Raw genomic sequence first — 19560 nt, forward strand, 5'->3', positions numbered from 1 at the left:
GCAAGGCAGCCTCTTGAACTGGGTTCTGTCTGGATTCTAATCAGAAGAGGAATGCTTGCAGGCAGACTAGCCTCCAGGTGTTCAAAATACCTTTTAGTTCCTTGTTCATATTTCTGTCAGTCATTCTCTGCCTTTCGCCAACATACGAGGGAAAACCAGAAGAATGGGACCAGAATGTCTAGGGGGAGACAGATGAAAAGCACTAAAGCAGAGAAAGTCAGTAGTTTGTTTGAGCTGATCCAGCTCTCAGTTCCATACACGGATTCTTATCCGTGGTATGTGGACAAGGGACAGCCATGGTACTTAAAAAAAAAAAATCAATCCCTTACTTGCATCCCAAGCTGCTATTTTGGGAGCACAAATTTCAAATAGTACTTCCTAAGAGAAGTTGATAAACATTTGGTCATTAACTGGAAACCAATGTCTCCCTCAAAGTTTAATGAACAAAATATTTAGCACCCCCCCTTTCTAATTCCTTGCTTATATACCATCAATTATGTTAATGTAATATTTAGGATCAGTTCCTCTTGGCAGAGCTTTCTGCCTTCACGTTTATAACTGCATTTCTCTAAGTGGAAAACACCCACTTTGATCTGGCATAGATGCCTGGATAAGCATACCATACATACATTATATAAATTATATTTAACAATGATGTTCTTTTCATTTTGCACAGATGAGGACACACAGTGAAGACAATTAATGAAAACCAGAAGATCTATTGCTATAATTAAGGACATCAAGATCAGGAACAACTGATAAAGGAGGTCAGGCTGCACATACATGGACAAAGCCTATTTCCTGGAAGACACAACTTCTAAGCAACAGGAGGATTTGCCTTATGATGATGGTTTCTCCCAAGTTAAGATATACCATGGTTATAATCTTACCTCAAGATATGACATCCCTGATGTTTCAAATCAAATGAATTTAACAGAAGATGAGTCTCAAGAAAAGGCTACATATAAAGAGACTTGCCAAGAGGCAGATATGACCATGACTTTGGATAAAACGACTGAAAATGCTGTCAGCAAAACATGTGATAAAGAGAATCAATGCACCATGAATCTTCCTATTCCAGCTAATCAGGAAGACACTTCAAAGTCAAACATTTCTGATGTTTTACTCCATCACCTTTGCAAAGAAGAATTCTCCAAAGATCAAGGCATTGATTGTGAAACTCTCCCAGAGATCTCTAATAATGACAGTTTTGATGAAGCTATTATTAAAAATATTATTGTGTGGCATGTTAAGAATTCTTGGCCGACAGAACAATCCTCAGAACTCACTGACCAACTCAACTCCAAAAGTGATGATGAAAATAGCAATAAGCCCAGTTGTTCTCTGACTATGACAGAGGAAAACACCTCCGATTCAGATGAGTTAGTGGCTGCTGGAGAAAGCAACCATGAGGAAAATTCAAATTTTCTAACTAAAATCAGAAGTCTACATGATAAACAAAAAAGTTGCCTATGTCAGACACCTCAGAAACAGGCTGAAAAAGTAAGCTCTGGCGACAAGTTCAAATATGGCCATAGTCAAGTTTATTACTGGTTCTCTGATTTCTCTAAGGTTGCTCCCAAAGTGAAAATTCCTAAAAATAACATAATTGACAAACCACTTATAACAGATCCACAAGCCAGCTTTTCTCCTAAATTGAGAGAGAAGTCAGCTGTTGGGCAAGATATTTCAGAAATCACATCTAGATCAAATTATGTTGAAAAACAAGAGCAGACATGGGAAACTACTGAACCTTCACAACGGGTGAAGGTAAGTGAAAGCAGTCTTCAGGAAACACACCCCCATGACCGCTGCTCATCCATATGCGTGTGGGTCTTCAGAAGGTGCATAGAACTAAGTTGTAGTTCTAAGGTTCTGAATTCTAGTTCTAGTCCAGTGCCCTGACCTCTCAGGAGCTCAGTAGGTGTCCTCATGAGAAGAATCTGGAACTGAACTAACAATAACACAGAATAAAATCCAAATTCTTCAACCTGGAATTTGCATTTCCCCATTTTTCCTGTCATCCTAGCCTTCTGAACTCAGCTCCCCTCCCCCAGGAATCATCCTCAGTTAGTGGGCTGGGCCCACCCTCTCTGAGCTCCTGCCTTGCCAGGAACATCCCACCTCTGCTAATCAAACCTCTGCTCATTTTCATGGTCTCCTTCAACTCCACACTGGCCATGAGACTTTTCAGAATCCCACAGCCAGTCTTTTCCATCCGTGTTTGTTAAGTATTCTGTCAGAGCTTATCTCAGCCTGCTTGCCTCATTACAATTTCTAAACATCTGTTCCTTCTACTAGATTTTAAGGCTCTGGAGGCAGCTACCTTGTCTTCATTGTCTTCATCTTTCCATCACCCAAGTTCCCCCAGAGGAGGGGAACTGGCCAGGTTCTCCTGGCCAGGTGTTTGCATATATTATGCCCTTGGTTATGAATGCTAACTTGAATTATGATCTTTAATAACACATTTCAAGATTGTTATACTGGTAACTATTTAGTACAACATTTTGTTAACATTTAATATATACTTTTTCCCCTTTCCCCATCTTTCCATCCTTCCACCCACCTTCCCAAATGCTGAGGCTGAGGATCTCATTGACTATTTGAGGTTCTGTAGTTAAATAAGTTCACATTAATGATCAAAGTAAACACTTTAGCTCTCCAGCACTTTGCTAGGACTGTATGATTTTTCTTTTGAGCAGTCTATTAAGGGCACCCTGCCTGATCACTCCCCACCTGTTTCCATTTCCACCCCTTTATCCACCTTTTCTTTTAACTGAAACTTCTGGGGAATTTGAATAGAACCTCCCCTACCCCTTGCAACACACAACCACCACCTGGAGTCAGCAGCCCATTCGGCCTTGACCGGGATGCTTCTCTCAGTCTTGGAGAAATCTGTACCCCTGTGACATTGGGAAGTCTCTGCATTCCTCATTCTGCTTGCAGAAGAACGTTCTTGGGTGGGCACAGTTCTTGTCCCACAGTGCCCTGTGGGAAGTAGAGGCAAAATGAATAGCAAGTTCATCTGTCTCTGGTAATGCGAGTCTGAAGTGGGTCGTCTGCTTTTGTCTTGTTCTGTCCATTCAGGTTGGAGAACTGGACTCTAGTTTCCATAGCCATCACATACCCGAGATATTCCTAATAACCACAGTCTAGTTTGACCTCAACATTGGCTCTCTGCCTCTAGTGTGTTTGTGAGCTCTGTGTGTTGGGAACAATGGGAAGACGATCAAGGTGAATCACTCTGGAATTTGAACTCTTATCCAGTTAGCCTGTGGTGAGTAGAAAAGGGAATGTCCTGTGTGAAGTCACTATCTTGCTCCCAGACACTAGCCACCATGTATCTATCTGGTGTTAGTGAGAGCACTAGCAACAGAGTCAGTGATGAGACCAACAGAGATCCCTGCCCTGGGAATTTGTGGTCGAACTGTAGGAGAAGGGTTTGAGTATTCCATATAATATTATCAAACATGGTAACAGTAACAGCTAACATATATTGAATATTTTCCATGTGCCAGATACTATGGTAACATTTAATTCTCATCATGACACTATGAAATAGCTTGTTACTATCCCCATTTTATTGCTGAGGAATTTGAGGTTTATAGCAATAATGTAACTGCTCTGGATCACCTGGCAGATAAGTGTCAGAGTGGAATTCAACCTTGGCATCAGGGCCTCAGCTCTTGACATAACTCTGGGTGGCCTCCATGATGACCAGAACACATTGGGTCATCCTGCATAATGGTGTCGTTGGTTAATATCAACAGTAATGTTTTCTTATCCTTTCATTGTGCAGATGGAGCCCACAGTACATATCCACCAAGAACATCTCGCAGGTACTAGCATTTTTAAATCTCTTTGACTTAGATACACCTTTTGAAAAGAGATTTTTTTAAACAGCAAATGATGGTGATTGCCACAGACTTCTGTTTTCGGTTCTTAACAAAACTGCAATGCAGTTGAGATGAATGGTAGCCAAAATTTATTCTTTCTTATGTAGGAATAGAATCTGAGCCGAATCTCTCTAAGCTGCCATCAACTTCTAAGGAAGACCCTTCCTTGAGTTCTTCCTACATATTTCAAAAGATATCCCAGGGGAAGGAGATGTGTCAGAAGTTAAAAGAACAGACTGATCAACTGAAGGCTAAAGTAATACTTTTTTTTTTTAAAGTAATACTTTTAAAGCTTATTATGAAAAATAGAAGTAACCAAATTCAAATATAAGACATCAGGCCCTTAATAAAATATTGCATTTTTTTCACTGCAGGTACAAGAATTTTCCAAACGCATAGCACAGGATTCTCCCTATCATTTTCAACACAGAAGGCTGGTAATGAATTTTATCATGTTTCAAAAGTCTTTATTAGGGAATTTGACATGGGAAAATATGACACAAATGACTTTCTAGCATCATATTTTCTCTACATTGGTGGGGGTAGAAATGTTCTGGCAAGAAAAGCTTTGCTGAAGATTTAGCTATCTTTGTCTTACAAGGACGAAGAGAGAGTAGAGCTTTCTGTTTCAACATATATTTAGCCCTCTTTCCTTCTCAGGGGGATCTGTATGGCTGTTTTTCCTCAGCAGTCATCCCATAATAAATCGGAAACCATGGTAGGTTCAAGAAAACAATATGTCAGCTATTGTAAAGGGCAAGCACAACCAGATTTGATGGGCCTGGGGGACACAGGCTATAAAAATTGCCAGTATCTGTAAACTCAATATATAAAACTTGAAAACCCTAAAAGTCAATCTTGAATACATACTTTTCAGATCAAAATCTTTGGATTTTATATCCTTGCTTTTTGTCACATTTCATCAAATCACTACTTTACATTGGAACCCATAGCTTCGTTCATCAGTGTCAGGGTTGTATGGAGTAGAGGTGAAGCGTGGCAATGGGCAAAAGCTGAGACCGCTAGAACCAGGGATGTGTGAAGTTGAAATTGTAGTTTAGGCCATTGGACCAGTAGTGAGATGGGTGGTCAGATGTCCTCACACAAAGGACATGGGCAAAAGTCAGGACAGGCTGTGCTTCAGAAGCCAGACACAGACAAAGAACTAGGAAGATTCAAATGCTAAGACACACAGATCATTATTCTTTCATCATATGAATTAAATAACTCACATTCATTCAATAACATTTGTGGGGTACTCCCTATGACTCAGACTCTGCATCAGGCAGAAGGAATTTGAAGGCAAAGAAACAGTCCCTTTTTCAAGTGGATTATAGACTCCTGGGAACAACAGACCAGTAAATCCACAAGTAACATGCAGCATGAGAAAGGTCACCTATGATTACATATGATGCTAATGGCGGCACGGAAGAGGCTCACCCTGACCAGGGGGAGAGTACTTTGGAAGGCTTCCCGGAAGGGATTTCTGGACTGGGCATTGTAGGAAGAATATGGCGGGGTAGGGCAAAGGGGTGTTCCATGAAAAGGAATCAGCAGGTGCAGTGGACCAGGGGCAAGACAGTGCTGAGAGTGTGAGGAGTGTGGCAGTATAACTGACCAGATGGAGCTCACAGGGAAGGGAGGAGACTGGAGAGAGGTCCTTAGATAAGGACTGTACCATGAGAAGCCTTTATGCCATGCTAAGGAGCTTAGATTAATTTCATCTTGAGGTGGCATGATGGGGCAACACTGGATGGTTTAAAGCTGAGAAACAGCAACCACCATGGGGGCAAGACAGTAGGAAATAGGCTAGAAAATTATAATCCAGGTAACAAATTATGAAGTCCTAAACCAAGGCTGGCAATAAAGATGGAGAAGGGGACAAATCTAAGAGTTTAAGGAAGCGGTGGCAGACTTAACAGGGTAAATAAAGGGAGGGAGGAGGCTTGGATGCATGCCAGATTTCTAGCTTGGCTAACCAAGGTCAGGAATCAAAGTGGAGGATCTGGTTCAGAATGGGTGTGGGAGGCAGGCAGGAGGCCAGATGGCAAGTTCAGTTGGGACATTTTGAGGCACCTGTAGGACATCCAATTGGAGGGGTCCAGTAGGCAATTAGAGCCACAGATCTGAACTTCAGAGGATGTGTTTGGGTCAGACAAGTAAATTTGGGCACAGTTGTAGGTTGAAGCTGTGCAGTATAGAGATTGCTCAGGCAAACAGGTGGAGTAAGCGGTGAAGAAATTCAAGGCAGAGTCATGGGAAACGGTAACCAGGGGCAAGTGAGAGGTTGCTAAGGAGAAACTGGAACGGTCAAGGCAGACCTGAAGGGGCAGAGCGACAAAAGTCCAGAGAAAAGAGGGCTCTGAGAAGGAGGGAGTGGGCCACAACATCCAGTCTTCAAAGAAGGAAGGAAAGCAAGGTGTGCATTGGATTTAGCCCCCGAGAGATCATGAGGGACCTCGGCAGTCCTGATTTCAATAGAGTGGTGGATCTACCGAAGCCAGGTTGCAGGAGTTAAGGAGTGAATGATAGATGAGTCAAGTGAGTGAGTGAAAAGTCGCTCAGTCATGTCTGACTCTTTGAGACCCCATGGACTGGACTATACAGTCCCTGGAATTCTCCAGGCCAGAACACTGGAGTGGGTAGCTTTTCCCTTCTCCAGGGAATCTTCCCAACCCAGGGATCAAACCCAGGTCTCCCACATTGCAGGTGGATTCTTTACCAGCTGAGCCACTAGGGAAGCCCAAGAATACTGGATTGGGTAGCCTATCCCTTCTCCAGCAGATCTTCCTGATCCAGGAATAGAACCAGGGTCTCCTGCATTGCAGGCAGATTCTTTTTTTAATTTTTTTTTATATTTTATTTTTTATTAGTTGGAGGCTAATTACTTCACAACATTTCAGTGGGTTTTGTCATACATTGATATGAATCAGCCATAGATTTACACGTATTCCCCATCCCGATCCCCCCTCCCACCTCCCTCTCCACCCGATTCCTCTGGGTCTTCCCAGTGCACCAGGCCCGAGCACTTGTCTCATGCATCCCACCTGGGCTGGTGATCTGTTTCACCCTAGATAATATACATGCTGTTCTTTCGAAACATCCCACCCTCACCTTCTCCCACAGAGTTCAAAAGTCTGTTCTGTATTTCTGTGTCTCTTTTTCTGTTTTGCATATAGGGTTATCGTTACCATCTTTCTAAATTCCATATATATGTGTTAGTATGCTGTAATGTTCTTTATCTTTCTGGCTTACTTCACTCTGTATAATGGGCTCCAGTTTCATCCATCTCATTAGAACTGATTCAAATGAATTCTTTTTAACGGCTGAGTAATATTCCATGGTGTATATGTACCACAGCTTCCTTATCCATTCATCTGCTGATGGGCATCTAGGTTGCTTCCATGTCCTGGCTATTATAAACAGTGCTGCGATGAACATTGGGGTGCACGTGTCTCTTTCAGATCTGGTTTCCTCAGTGTGTATGCCCAGAAGTGGTATTGCTGGGTAATATGGCAGTTCTATTTCCAGTTTTTTAAGGAATCTCCACACTGTTTTCCATAGTGGCTGTACTAGTTTGCATTCCCACCAACAGTGTAAGAGGGTTCCCTTTTCTCCACACCCTCTCTAGCCTTTATTGCTTGTAGACTTTTGGATAGCAAAGTTTTTAAAGGGCCAACCAAAGCAGAGAAAAGTGGTTCGAGGCACTAGCCTTCCAGGGCCTCGGTTCAGGAAGTTTCTTCCTATGTTAGAGGGAATGTGGGGATTCATGTTGGGACCCAGAGAAGAAGAGAGGTGATCTCTGACAGTGTTAACCTTGGCCTGAGAGTTCCAGGCCCATTTGGTTCAGTGAAGGAAGGCCAGACAGGGCTAAAACTAACCTTCTCAGCATGAGCAGCATATGTAGAAAGCATCTGGATTTTGGAGCAGACATCCTGGTTCTATGTGTTGACTGTAGAAGCTTAAACCTTTCACATACCTGCCCATCTCAGAGTCAAGTGAGTAAAATGAAGCACATTTATGGTAAGAAAACTATGTCCTAACTTCTTCTGAGAGTAGAACACAATTGAAATTCTGAGATTCCAAATTATAATTCATAATTGGTTTTCTTTACTTTTCTCTTTTCCTTTGAACACCTCACTCCTTCCCATGGCTTTAACCACCATTTCCATGCTGCCAATTCCCAATGACTAGTCCTCCTTCTCATCTATAGGGCCACATGCTGGTGCTGCTTTTCCTTTGGATCTCCTGCTCTCACTGAACATTGTACCTTGTCCAACATTGACATCTTCATTCAAACTTGTTAGCCTTTTCAAATTCCTTGTTTTTATCAGGGGGTTCACATTATTCCCACCTCTGAAGCTAGGAATCTGCATACTATCTATGAGATTTATAGTGTCAGTTAGGGTCCTGGCAAGAAAGAGATGACTTACTCCAATGGAGGAACTGAGGAGGGTTTAGGAAGGCATTATTTTATAACCAGTTAAGGGGCAGAAAGGACCTCATGGAAGGAACAGTGGGGCAGAGGGACGGAGGAAGAGCAGATGATGGTGCATGAGGAGAGTAGCAGTAGTTACAGGAGCAGCTGACAAGCTCCGTGGCTTTTGGTAGAGACAGCCAATCCGCGATAATACAGGCAGGAGGAAATCAAGGAAATAAAGACCCTACCTCATCTTTCTTCAATTCCTCTCTTCTGCAGTTGCCTTCCATTGACTGAAACCAACCAAAGCCAAGGGCACTGGAGCCTGTTGGTACACTCCATTGAAGGCCAGCCTCCTGGCAGGGGCACAGAGAAAGATAGAGGATGGATCTGGAGGAAAATAGAAAACATGCACCACACTTGCCATTTTCTATGCCCTTTGGCCAATATGCTTATAAACTTGTTTATTTATTTCAATAATAGTAAGAGTAACAATGAAGATGATAGTTACCATCTACTGAATGTGTACCATGCTCCTGGTGCTAAGCAGTATCTCATTTAATTTTCACAATATGAGGTGAGGGCTATTATGCTCTCAAACGTGAAAATTGAAGCTTAGAGTTCAAGGTGATTGAAATCATACAATTAGTAGGTAACAATCTGAACTTGAACTCTGGTGTATCTGATTTTCTAACCCCATGATGCAGCATTCTTGCCTTTGGTAACATCTCTCCAATTCATCCTTTCCTCTCCATTTTCACTGATACTGCCTGGTCCAAGCCCTCTTGAGCATCCTTTAAGCTGAGTTAAGTCTCACTTCTTCCACTGAGCCATGGCAAAGTATTCTCTCCCACAGTCTCTTTTCCCAACTGGAATAAAACCCGTGAGACCAGAGACTGTGCCTGATACAGCTTTTGTTCTCTCCCACTCTGGGCTCAGGACTAAACACGGGCAGTGGTCAGGGAATGCTTAGTGCCTGGGGCTGCACTGCTGTAGGCTCTATACATCAAGACCCTGACCTGCACAGTTTACATATTCATCTGCATGAGCCTCATCTGGAAGACTTTCTCAAAGCCTCTGGCTAAATTTCCTGATATTTCTGCTCCATCACATCCTCCAAGACATTCAATCCCAGGTCCTCTAACTTCAATTTTTTAAATTGGATTATTAATTTATTTTTTATTACCATTGCTTTACAAAGTTGTGTTAGTTTCTGGAGTACAACAAAGTGAATCAGCTATATGTATACACATATCTCCTCCCTCTTGAAGTGGTCAAACAGGAGATGGCAAGAGTGAAGTTGACATTTTAGGAATCAGCGAACTAAAATGGACTGGAATGGGGGAATTTAACTCAGATGGCCATTATATCTACCACTGTGGGCAAGAATCCCTTAGAAGAAATAGAATAGCCATCATAGTCAACAAAAGAGTCCAAAATGTAGTACTTTGATGCAATCTCAAAAACAACAGAATGATCTCTGTTTGCTTCCAAGGCAAACCATTCAATATTACGGTAATCCAAGTCTATGCCCTGACCAGTAATGCTGAAGAAGCTGAAGTTGAATGGTTCTATGAAGACCTACAAGACCTTCTAGAACTAACACTCAAAAAAGATGTCATTTTCATGATAAGGGACTGGAATGCAAAAGTAGGAAGTCAAGAAACACCTGGAGTAACAGGCAAATTTGGCCTTGGAGTAGAGCATGAAGCAGGGCAAAGGCTGATAGAGTTTTGCCAAGAGAACACACTGGTCATAGCAAACACCCTCTTCCAACAACACAAGAGAAGACTCTACACATGGACAACACCAGATGGTCAACACCAAAATCAGATTGATTATATTCTTTGCAGCCAAAGATGGAGAACCTCTACACAGTCAGCAAAAACAAGACCGGGAGCTGACTCTGGCTCTGATCATGAACTCCTTATTGCCAAATTCAGACTTAAATTGAAGAAAGTAGGGAAAACCACTAGACCATTCAGGTATGACCTAAATCAAATCCCTTATGATTATATAGTGGAAGTGAGAAATAGATTTAAGGGACTAGATCTGATAGACAGAGTGCCTGATGAACTATAGATGGAAGTTTGTGACATTGTACAGGAGACAGGGATCAAGATCATCCCCAATAAAAAGAAATGCAAAAAGCAAAATGGCTGTCTGAGGAGGCTTTACAAATGGCTGTGAAAAGAAGAGAAGTGAAAAGCAAAGGAGAAAAGGAAAGATATACCCATTTGAATGCAGGGTTCCAAAGAATAGCAAGGAGAGATAAGAAAGCCTTCCTCAGCGATCAGTGCAAAGAAATAGAGGAAGACAACAGAATGGGAAAGACTAGAGATCTCTTCAAGAAAATTAGAGGGAACATTTCATGCAAAGATGGGCTCAATAAAGGACAAATGGTATGGACCTAGCAGAAGCAGAAGATATTAAGAAGAGGTGGCAAGAATACACAGAACTGTACAAAAAAAGATCTTCATGACCCAGATAATCACAGTGGTATGATCACTCACCTAGAGCCAGACATCCTGGAATGTGAAGTCAAATGGGCCTTAGAAAGCATCACTACAAACAAAGCTATTGGAGGTGATGGAATTCTATTTGAGCTATTCCAAATCCTAAAAAATGATGCCGTGAAAGTGCTGCACTCAATATGCCAGCAAATTTGGAAAACTCAACAGTGGCCACAGGACTGGAAAAGGTCAGTTTTCATTCCAATCCCAAAATAGGCAATGCCAAAGAATACTCAAACTACCAACTTCCCTGGTGGCTCAGACGGTAAAGCTTCTACCTACAATGTGGGAGAGCTGGGTTCAATCCCTGGGTCGGGAAGATCTCCTGGAGAAGGAAGTGGCAACCCACTCCAGTATTCTTGCCTGGAAAATCCCATGGTCGGAGGAGCCTGGTAGGCTACAGTCCATGGGGTCGCAAAGAGTCAGACACGACTGAGCGACTTCACTCACTCACTCACACGCTAGTAAAGTAATGTTTAAAATTCTCCAAGCCAGACTTCAACAGGACGTGAACCGCGAACTTCCAGATGTTCAAGCTGGTTTTAGAAAAGGCAGAGGAACCAGTGATCAAATTGCCAACATCCGCTGGATGATCAAAAGAGCAAGAGAGTTCCACAAAAACATATATTTCTGCTTTATTGACTATGCCAAAGCCTTTGACTCTGTGAATCACAATAAACTGTGGAAAATTCTGAGAGAGATGGGAATACCAGACCACCTGACCCACCTCTTGAGAAACCTGTATGCAGGTCAGGAAGCAACAGTTAGAACTGGACATGGAACAACAGACCGGTTCCAAATAGGAAAAGGAGTACGTCAAGGCTGTATATTGTCACCTTGATTATTTAACTTCTATGCAGAGTACATCATGAGAAATGCTGGACTGGAAGAAGCACAAGCTGGAATCAAGATTGCCAGGAGAAATATCAATAACCTCAGATACGCAGATGACACCTCCCTTATGGCAGAAAGCAAAGAGAAACTAAAGGGCTTCTTGATAAAAGTGAAAGAGGAGAGTGAAAAAGTTGGCTTAAAGCTCAACATTCATAAAACTAAGATCATGGCATCTGGTCCCATCACCTCATGGCAAATAGATGGGGAAACAGTGGAAACAGTGGCTGACTTTATTTTTTGGGCTCCAAAATCACTGCAGATGGTGATTGCAGCCACAAAGTTAAAAGACGCTTACTCCTTGGAAGGAAAGTTATGACCAACCTAGACAGCATATTAAAAAGCAGAGACATTATTTTGCCAACAAAGGTCTGTCTAGTCAAGGCTATGGTTTCTCCAGCAGTCATGTATGGATGTGAGAGTTGGACTATAAAGAAAGCTGAGCACAGAAGAATTGATGCTTTTGAACTGTGGTGTTGGAGAAGACTCTTGAGAGTCCCTTGGACTGCAAGGAGATCCAACCAGTCCATCCTAAAGGAGATCAGTCCTGGGTGTTCATTGGAAGGACTGATGTTGAAGCTGACACTCCAATACTTTGGCCACCTGATGCGAAGAGCTGACTCATTGGAAAAGGCCCTGATGATGGGAAAGATTGAAGGCAGGAGAAGAAGGGCACAACAGAGGATGAGATGGTTGGATGGCATCACTGACTCAATGGACATGAGTCTGAGTAAATTCCAGGAGCTGGTGATGGACAGGGAGGCCTGGCATGCTGCAATCCATGGGGCTGCAAAGACTCGGACACGACTGAGCGACTGAACTGAACCTCCCTCTTTGACCTTCCTCCCACTTCCCTGCCACATCGCATCCAACTAGCTCATCACAGAGCACTGAGCTGAGCTCCCTGTGATATACAGTAGGTTCCCAGGAGTGATCTGTGTTACACGTGGCAGTTCACATGTCAATTCCAATCTCCCAGTTCATCTCTCTGCCGTATCCACATCCTCATTCTCTACTTCTGTTTCTCTATTCCTGCCCTGCAAGTAGGTTCGTCTGCACCATTTTTCTAAATTCCACATACCTGCATCGATATTTGTTTTTCTGACTTACTTCATTCTGTATGACAGATTCTAGGTCCATCCACATCTCTGCAAATGACCCAATTTTGTTCCTTTTTATGGTTGAGTAATAGTCTCTTGTTAATACACATCATATCTTCTTTATCTGTTCATTGGTTGAAGGACATTTAGGTTGCTTCCATGTCCTGGCTACTATAAACAGTGCTGCAGTGAACACTGGAGTGCATGTGTCTTTTTGAATTATGGTTTTTCAGCATTTATGCCCAGTAATGGGATTGCTGTGTCGTATGGTAGCTCTAGCTTCAGTTTTTTAATGAACTGCCATACTGTTTTCCATAGTGGCTATGTCAGTCTGCATTCCCACCAAGAAGGTTTCCTTTCCTCCACCCTTCTCAAGCATTTATGGTTTCTAAGTTTTATGTGGCTTCTGACATACTTTCTAGAGCTTCAATTTCCTCCTCTATAAAACTGGGATAATAAACCTACTTTGTGACATTTACAACACTGATAGTGGATTAAATAAGATAATTAATGGAAAAGTGCTCTATAAGCTAAAAATTATTCTGCAAATATGTAGGATTATTAACGTCCCACCAACAAAATTCAAAGGCCTCTGAGTGGGTTCTAGGAGAGAAATCAGAAGTCACCGGAACTCTCAGCTATGCGCTGTGGGGGTGTTGTGAATGTTAAGACGGCTCTTGGGTTGTCTGTATTTTAGATGTCAAACTCTGTAACAAAACAATTGCCCGGAGAAGGATGGTGGCTTCATTTTAACACTCCTCTAGGGTACACCCTCATTGTGTTTTGGAGAAAAAACTACTACTACACACATGGACTTACATGTGAATGATTTCAGCGTGTCACTGCTGCAGGTCCTGGAGAAATTGCAGGGACGCCTCGAACTGCTGGAGCAGGAGTTTCTGGCCAACAAGGAGAAGCACCTGACACTGAAGGAGCAAGTCCACAGGCACGAATCCCGAGCTGTCAACGACTCTGATCCAGAAAGGTAGGTCAGACTTCACCTCTGTGAGGTGGAAGTGTCAGAGGTGAGCTCCTTCAGGAGGAATTCTGCTGGGGCTGCTGGCCTAGTGCTTGGAGAGCTACTGGTCTTGGGTCAGCAAAAACAGTGTCACCGTTGAATTGGTGTCATCCCATGCAGCAAGCAGTATGAAATTCCTGCTCTGTGTACGGTCCTGTGGGGGGAACCGACCCAGATGGAGTGTTCCGAATGAACGATTGTCCCCTGGAGCAGACATTGGGCCACTGGCTTGCATTCTGTTGGATGTCATGCTAATTAGTCCTGAGACTCAGAAGAGCACAAGAAAACCCTAGAAATGCTCGTTTGCTAAGCCCAGAGGACCCTCTCCTCCCCAGGTCCCCCCTGCCCTGCTCTCTGCTTTACCTCATTCCTGCCTTTACTTCCCCTGCCTGATTCTTTTCTGTCCCTCATTTTCACTATCCACAGACAATACCCAAGGGATAGCAGGCAGGAAAGAATCACTGTTCGGTTGGTTAATGTTGGAGCGAGGGACCCACAAATCCTGATAAAGGCAAAATGCTAAAACCTGAAGTCAAATGATTCCTAAAGTAATTCACATTAGAAACTTCAGTGCACAATCATATTAAGGATTCCAGCTGGCCATTTTGATGGCCCCATACTCTGCTCTCTCCAATCTGAATAATTTCAAAGATATATTCCAGGACTCAAGGCTAGGGTTGTTTCCATGTAATTTCCTGGTATGAATCTAAAGAACTCATTTAGTAGGCTTCATATTTGTAAATTCAGCTCTTTCTATTCCTAGTATTTTAACACGAATTCATTCTTGATGCCAAAATATTTTAATGGTTTATATTTTGGCACTAGTGTCCTGAGGTAATTTTCCCAAAGTACAATCTTACTTCTTCAAAATGAATGACATCTCTGTCAATGGTTATTTCAATACTGAGTAATTAGGCAGCAAAGATGTGGTTTTAATATTGATTTTTTCCCCCCAAAAGCTTTTTTTCTCTTGGAAAAAAAAGATCTCCACATGCTTTCACTATTTGTTTAAAAACTAATAGAGTGAGGATATTTATTTTCCAAGAAATCCCACTTGTTTTGGCAGTCATTTTAAAGACAGGCCTCTCTGTGCACATTAAGACCAAAACTATGCAAGGCCTTATTTATATCCTAGTTACACCCACACTGTGCCTGGCCCTGGTATAAATCAAAAGTGTTTCAACTGCAATTATATCCCATATACAGGAAAAGCTTTCAACACTGGGGCAAGAAAAAGACTTGGCCTCTCCCAAAACTCCCCTCAGAGCAAGCCAAGCATGGTCAGCTTCTCTTGTTCTCAAATGGGCAAAAAGCAGAACCTAGTCCAACCCTCAAGGTCTTGCCATGTTGAGAACCTTCTATATGAGGGCTACAAAGGCCATTGTCAATGGCTTTCTGTAAGTGAAAGAATTCTGCAAATTAATGGACAAACTGCTTGAGTCAGCTATTGTGTGCTTATTCAGTTCAGCTCAGTCGCTCAATCGTTTCTGACTCTTTGCCACCCCATGAACCACAGCACGCTAGGCCTCCCTGTTCATCACCAACTCCCGGAGTTTACCCAAACCCATGTCCATTGAGTTGGTGATGCCATCCAACCATCTCATCCTTGTCCCCTTCTCCTCCTGCCCTAAATCTTTCCCAGGATCAGGGTCTTTTCAAATGAGTCAGCTCTTCGCATCTGGTGGCAAAAGTATTGGAGTGTCAGCTTCAGCATCAGTCCTTCCAATGAACACCCAGGACTGATCTCCTTTAGGATGGACTGGTTGGATCTCCTTGCAATCCAAGGGCCTCTCAAGAGTCTTCTCCAACACCACAGTTCAAAAGCATCAATTCTTCTGCGCTCAGCTTTCTTTATAGTCCAACTCACATCTATACATGACTACTGGAAAAACCATAGCCTTGACTAGACAGATTTTTGTTGGCAAAATAATGTCTCTGCTTTTTAATATGCTGTCTAGGTTGATCATAACTTTCCTTCCAAGGAGTAAGCATCTTTTAATTTCATGGCTGCAGTCACCATCTGCAGTGATTTTGGAGCCCAAAAAATAAAGTCAGCCACTGTTTCCACTGTTTCCCCACCTATTTGCCATGAAGTGATGGAACGGATGCCATGATCTTAGTTTTCTTAGTTGAGCTTTAAGCCAACTTGGCACCTTCTTTCTTTGAAAGGTAACATTCAAAAATACTTGGATTTCATCCATCTTGTTTGTCAGAATGTAATCTGATAGTTATTTGATTCTTTCACACACTATCACCAGAAACCAAGGAGTCAAGAAATGGAGTTATATCTCCATCAATTCTTTCTCTCTCATACTATCTGCATATACTCTTGTCTTCTATTTTACAGAAAAGATCACAAAGTCCTTCAAACAATGTCTTTTCTCTACCTCTGGATCTGCATGTTGTCACCTCCTCTTTCTTCACTCACCTTCCAACCTCTACAGTCTTGGTCCTTGAGCCCATCTCTTCCTGCTACCTTGAGAGTTTGTTCCATCATTTCACTTCCTTTAAACCTTTAGCGTCCCCTGCCGCCTGCTGAATTTTCTTCTTCCTGCCAGACTAGAGCATATTTTCCTATATTTTATCTACCAGTCTGGCTTTCCACGCTTAGATCTTTGTACCAGTACTCACTGACCAGGGCCGCCTTTCCTAACTAGTGAAAAGCCACTTTAATCATATACAAACCCCCATGTGTGTTAATACACATACGTATGCAGTGTGCTCAGTCATTTCAGGATTGTCTGACTCTTTGCGACTCTATGGACTGTAGCCCGCCAAGCCCCTCTGTCCATGGGATTCTCCAGGCAAGAATAGTGGAGTGGGTTGGCTTGCCCTCCTTCAGGGGATCTTCCCAACCCAGGGGTTGATCCCATGTCTCTTAGGTCTCCTGCATTGGCAGGTGGGATTTTTCTTTACCACTAGTGCCACCTGGGAAGCCCAATTTTGGGACTGGTTTTATTTTCCCCAGTGATCTATGTTTCTATTTCTGCAATAACCACATAGTTCTAAATTACTATAGGTTAAGTATATTTTTTAGTGTTTCTCCTTTTTTAAACTTTCTTTAGCTATTCTTATTCATTCTTCTTACTAATTAACTTCATAATCAGCTCAAATTTATTTTTTCATTGATAGTCACTTTTATTGAGAAATACAGTTTTAGGAACCAATTTTCTTTAATAAAATTCCATTTGAATTTTGTTTAGGATTTCACTGAATTTATAGATTAGTTCAGGAAAAGTTAAAATCTTTGCAATGAGTATTCTCATCCTAGTCCCATGAAAACATCTCCAGCAAGTTTTTTTCATGTAGATTTTATACATGTTTTATTAAATTTGTTCTTAGCTACTTTAGACTTTTCTCTATGTTGTTAATAGATGTTTTCCATAATTCATATACAGGAAATAAAGAAAATTGTAAATTTAACTTATGTGCTACCTGATGCAATTCTGCTCTTAGTATTTCACTGATTTTCAGCTGGTTGTCTTAGTTTTTAGGTATGACAATCATAGCATCTGCAAATGATAGGTCCCCTCATCTTCCCTTTTCTTTTTAAATATTTATTTACCCTTCCTTCTCTCCAACTTTTCTATATCACATTTCTTTATTTCGTTTGCTATTTTTTCCAAACAGTACTGAATAATCACAATACTAGTGAAAGCAATCATTCTTCTCATATTCCTAGTGGTATTGGGCATTCTTCCAAAGGGTGCTGGGTATGAGGATTGCTGTAGGTTCAAGGAGACAAGCTTTATCAAGAAAGTTTCCTTCTAGTCCTGGATTACTAAAATGAGATTTTTTTTTTAATTTAGGAAAAAGTTTAATCTTTGGGGTTTAGAAATCTATTTAATCTCCTTTAATCTATTCATATAATGAAATATATTAATAAATATTCTAATGTTTATCTATAGAGTGAGTTGGGATATTTTCCCTTTTCTTTTTGTGTTCCAGAAGCATTACTTAACATCTTTGTTGAACTCTCATATAATCCCACTTGGATTTGGGGCCTTTTGGGAGGCAAAACCGTAAAACCCCTAAAAGATAACACAGGTGAATACCTGGATGACCTTTGTTATGGTGATTATTTTTGAGATACAACATCAAAGGCACCACCTATAAAATAAATAATTGATAAGCTAGACTTCATTAAAATTTAAAAGGTGTGCTCTGTGAAAGACTATGTAAAAGGAATGAGAAGACAAGACAGTGACTGGGAGAAAATATTGGCAAAAGCCACTTCTGATAAAAGATAGTCATCCAAAACACACAAAGAACTCTTACAACAATAAGAAAACAAACAACCCAAAAAAAAAGTGCTAAAGATCTTAACACCTCACTGAAGAAAATACGAGAAAGGGAAATAAGCATACGTAAAAGATGGCAAAAACACATATGAAAAGATGTTCTATATTGTATATCATCAGGGAAATGCAAATCAAAACAATGAGTTACAACTACACACACTATTACAGTGCCCCGAATCGGGAATGCTAAAAACACCAAATGTTGGTGAGCATGTAGTGCAATAGGAGCTCTCCTTTATTGCTGGTGGGGATGCAAAATGCTGTAGCCACTTTGGAAGACAATTTGGTGGTTTCTTTCAAAACTAAACATACTCTTACCATATGATCTAGCAATCACACTCCTTGGTACTTACACAAAGGAGATAAAAACTTATGTCCAAAAACATGCACACAAATGTTTCAAGCAGCTATATTCAGAATTGGAAGCAACCAAGATGTCCTTCAACAGATGGACTATACTAATAACTATGGTATATTCTGACAATGGGACATCATTTGTGCTAAAAGGAAATAAGCTATCAAGTTAGCAAAGACATGGAGAAAACCTAAATGCTTAATACTGGGAAAAAAGCTGATCTGAAAAGGTTATATATTGCATGATTCCAATTATGTGAAATTCTGGAAAAGGCAAGACTATGGCAACAATAAAAATATCAGTGGTTGCTGGCAGTTGGGATAGGTGGAAGTTTGAATAAATGGAGTACAAAGGATTTTCAGGGTAGTGAAAAAACTCTACATGATATCATAAAGATGGATACATATTATACATTTGTTCAAACATATAGAATATACAACACCAAGAGTGAATCCCATAAAACTATAGACTTTGGGTGATTATGATGTGTCAATATAGGTTCATCAGTTATAGCACATGTACCCGCTTGAGTGGATGTCAATAATGGTGAAGGCTATGCATGTGTAGAGGCAGAGAATATGTGGGAAATCTCTGTATCTTCCTCTCAATTTTGTTGAGAAGCCAAAACTGCTCTAAAAAAAAGTATTAAATGGGAAAATATTAACACATCTAAATAATTATTGCATTAAATAAAAATTGGTATTAGGACTAGTCAATAATAAATGAGAAAAGCACATATGAAAACCAATGTATTGTAGCTAAAAAAACCAACAATACTTTGAAGAAAACAGTTTTAAAATGTATTTAATATGGGGGGGTGAAGTTCAAAATCAATAAACTAAGTACTTAAACCAGGAAAGAAGAAAAATAAAAATAAAATAAACTTCCAAAAGGAAGAGATTCATAAAAAGAAGCAATAAATACAATTTAAAATAATTTGATCAATAAAATAAAATAGTGCCTTTGAAAATATCTATAAAATAGCCAGTGGAAAGTTTGAGTGGAAAGCATAAATGACATTAAGAATGAGAAAGGAAAAATACCAGAAGAAAAATTTTAGATTGAC

General features: G+C 41.0%; 1 protein-coding gene across 1 annotated transcript in view; it reads left to right on the forward strand.

The window, feature by feature from the left end:
* Positions 1-783: 783 nt before the first annotated feature.
* Positions 784-19560, forward strand: part of AKNAD1 (AKNA domain containing 1) — a 43270-nt gene continuing 24493 nt past the window's right edge. The window contains exons 1-5 of the mRNA XM_043448753.1: positions 784-1770; positions 3800-3839; positions 4004-4152; positions 4271-4333; positions 13672-13805. Coding sequence (XP_043304688.1) covers positions 784-1770; positions 3800-3839; positions 4004-4152; positions 4271-4333; positions 13672-13805 — 1373 coding nt within the window. The remainder of the gene's footprint in view (positions 1771-3799; positions 3840-4003; positions 4153-4270; positions 4334-13671; positions 13806-19560) is intronic.

The sequence above is a fragment of the Cervus canadensis genome, chromosome 2 (assembly GCF_019320065.1).
Source record: "Cervus canadensis isolate Bull #8, Minnesota chromosome 2, ASM1932006v1, whole genome shotgun sequence".
NCBI classification, from domain to species: Eukaryota; Metazoa; Chordata; class Mammalia; order Artiodactyla; family Cervidae; genus Cervus; species Cervus canadensis.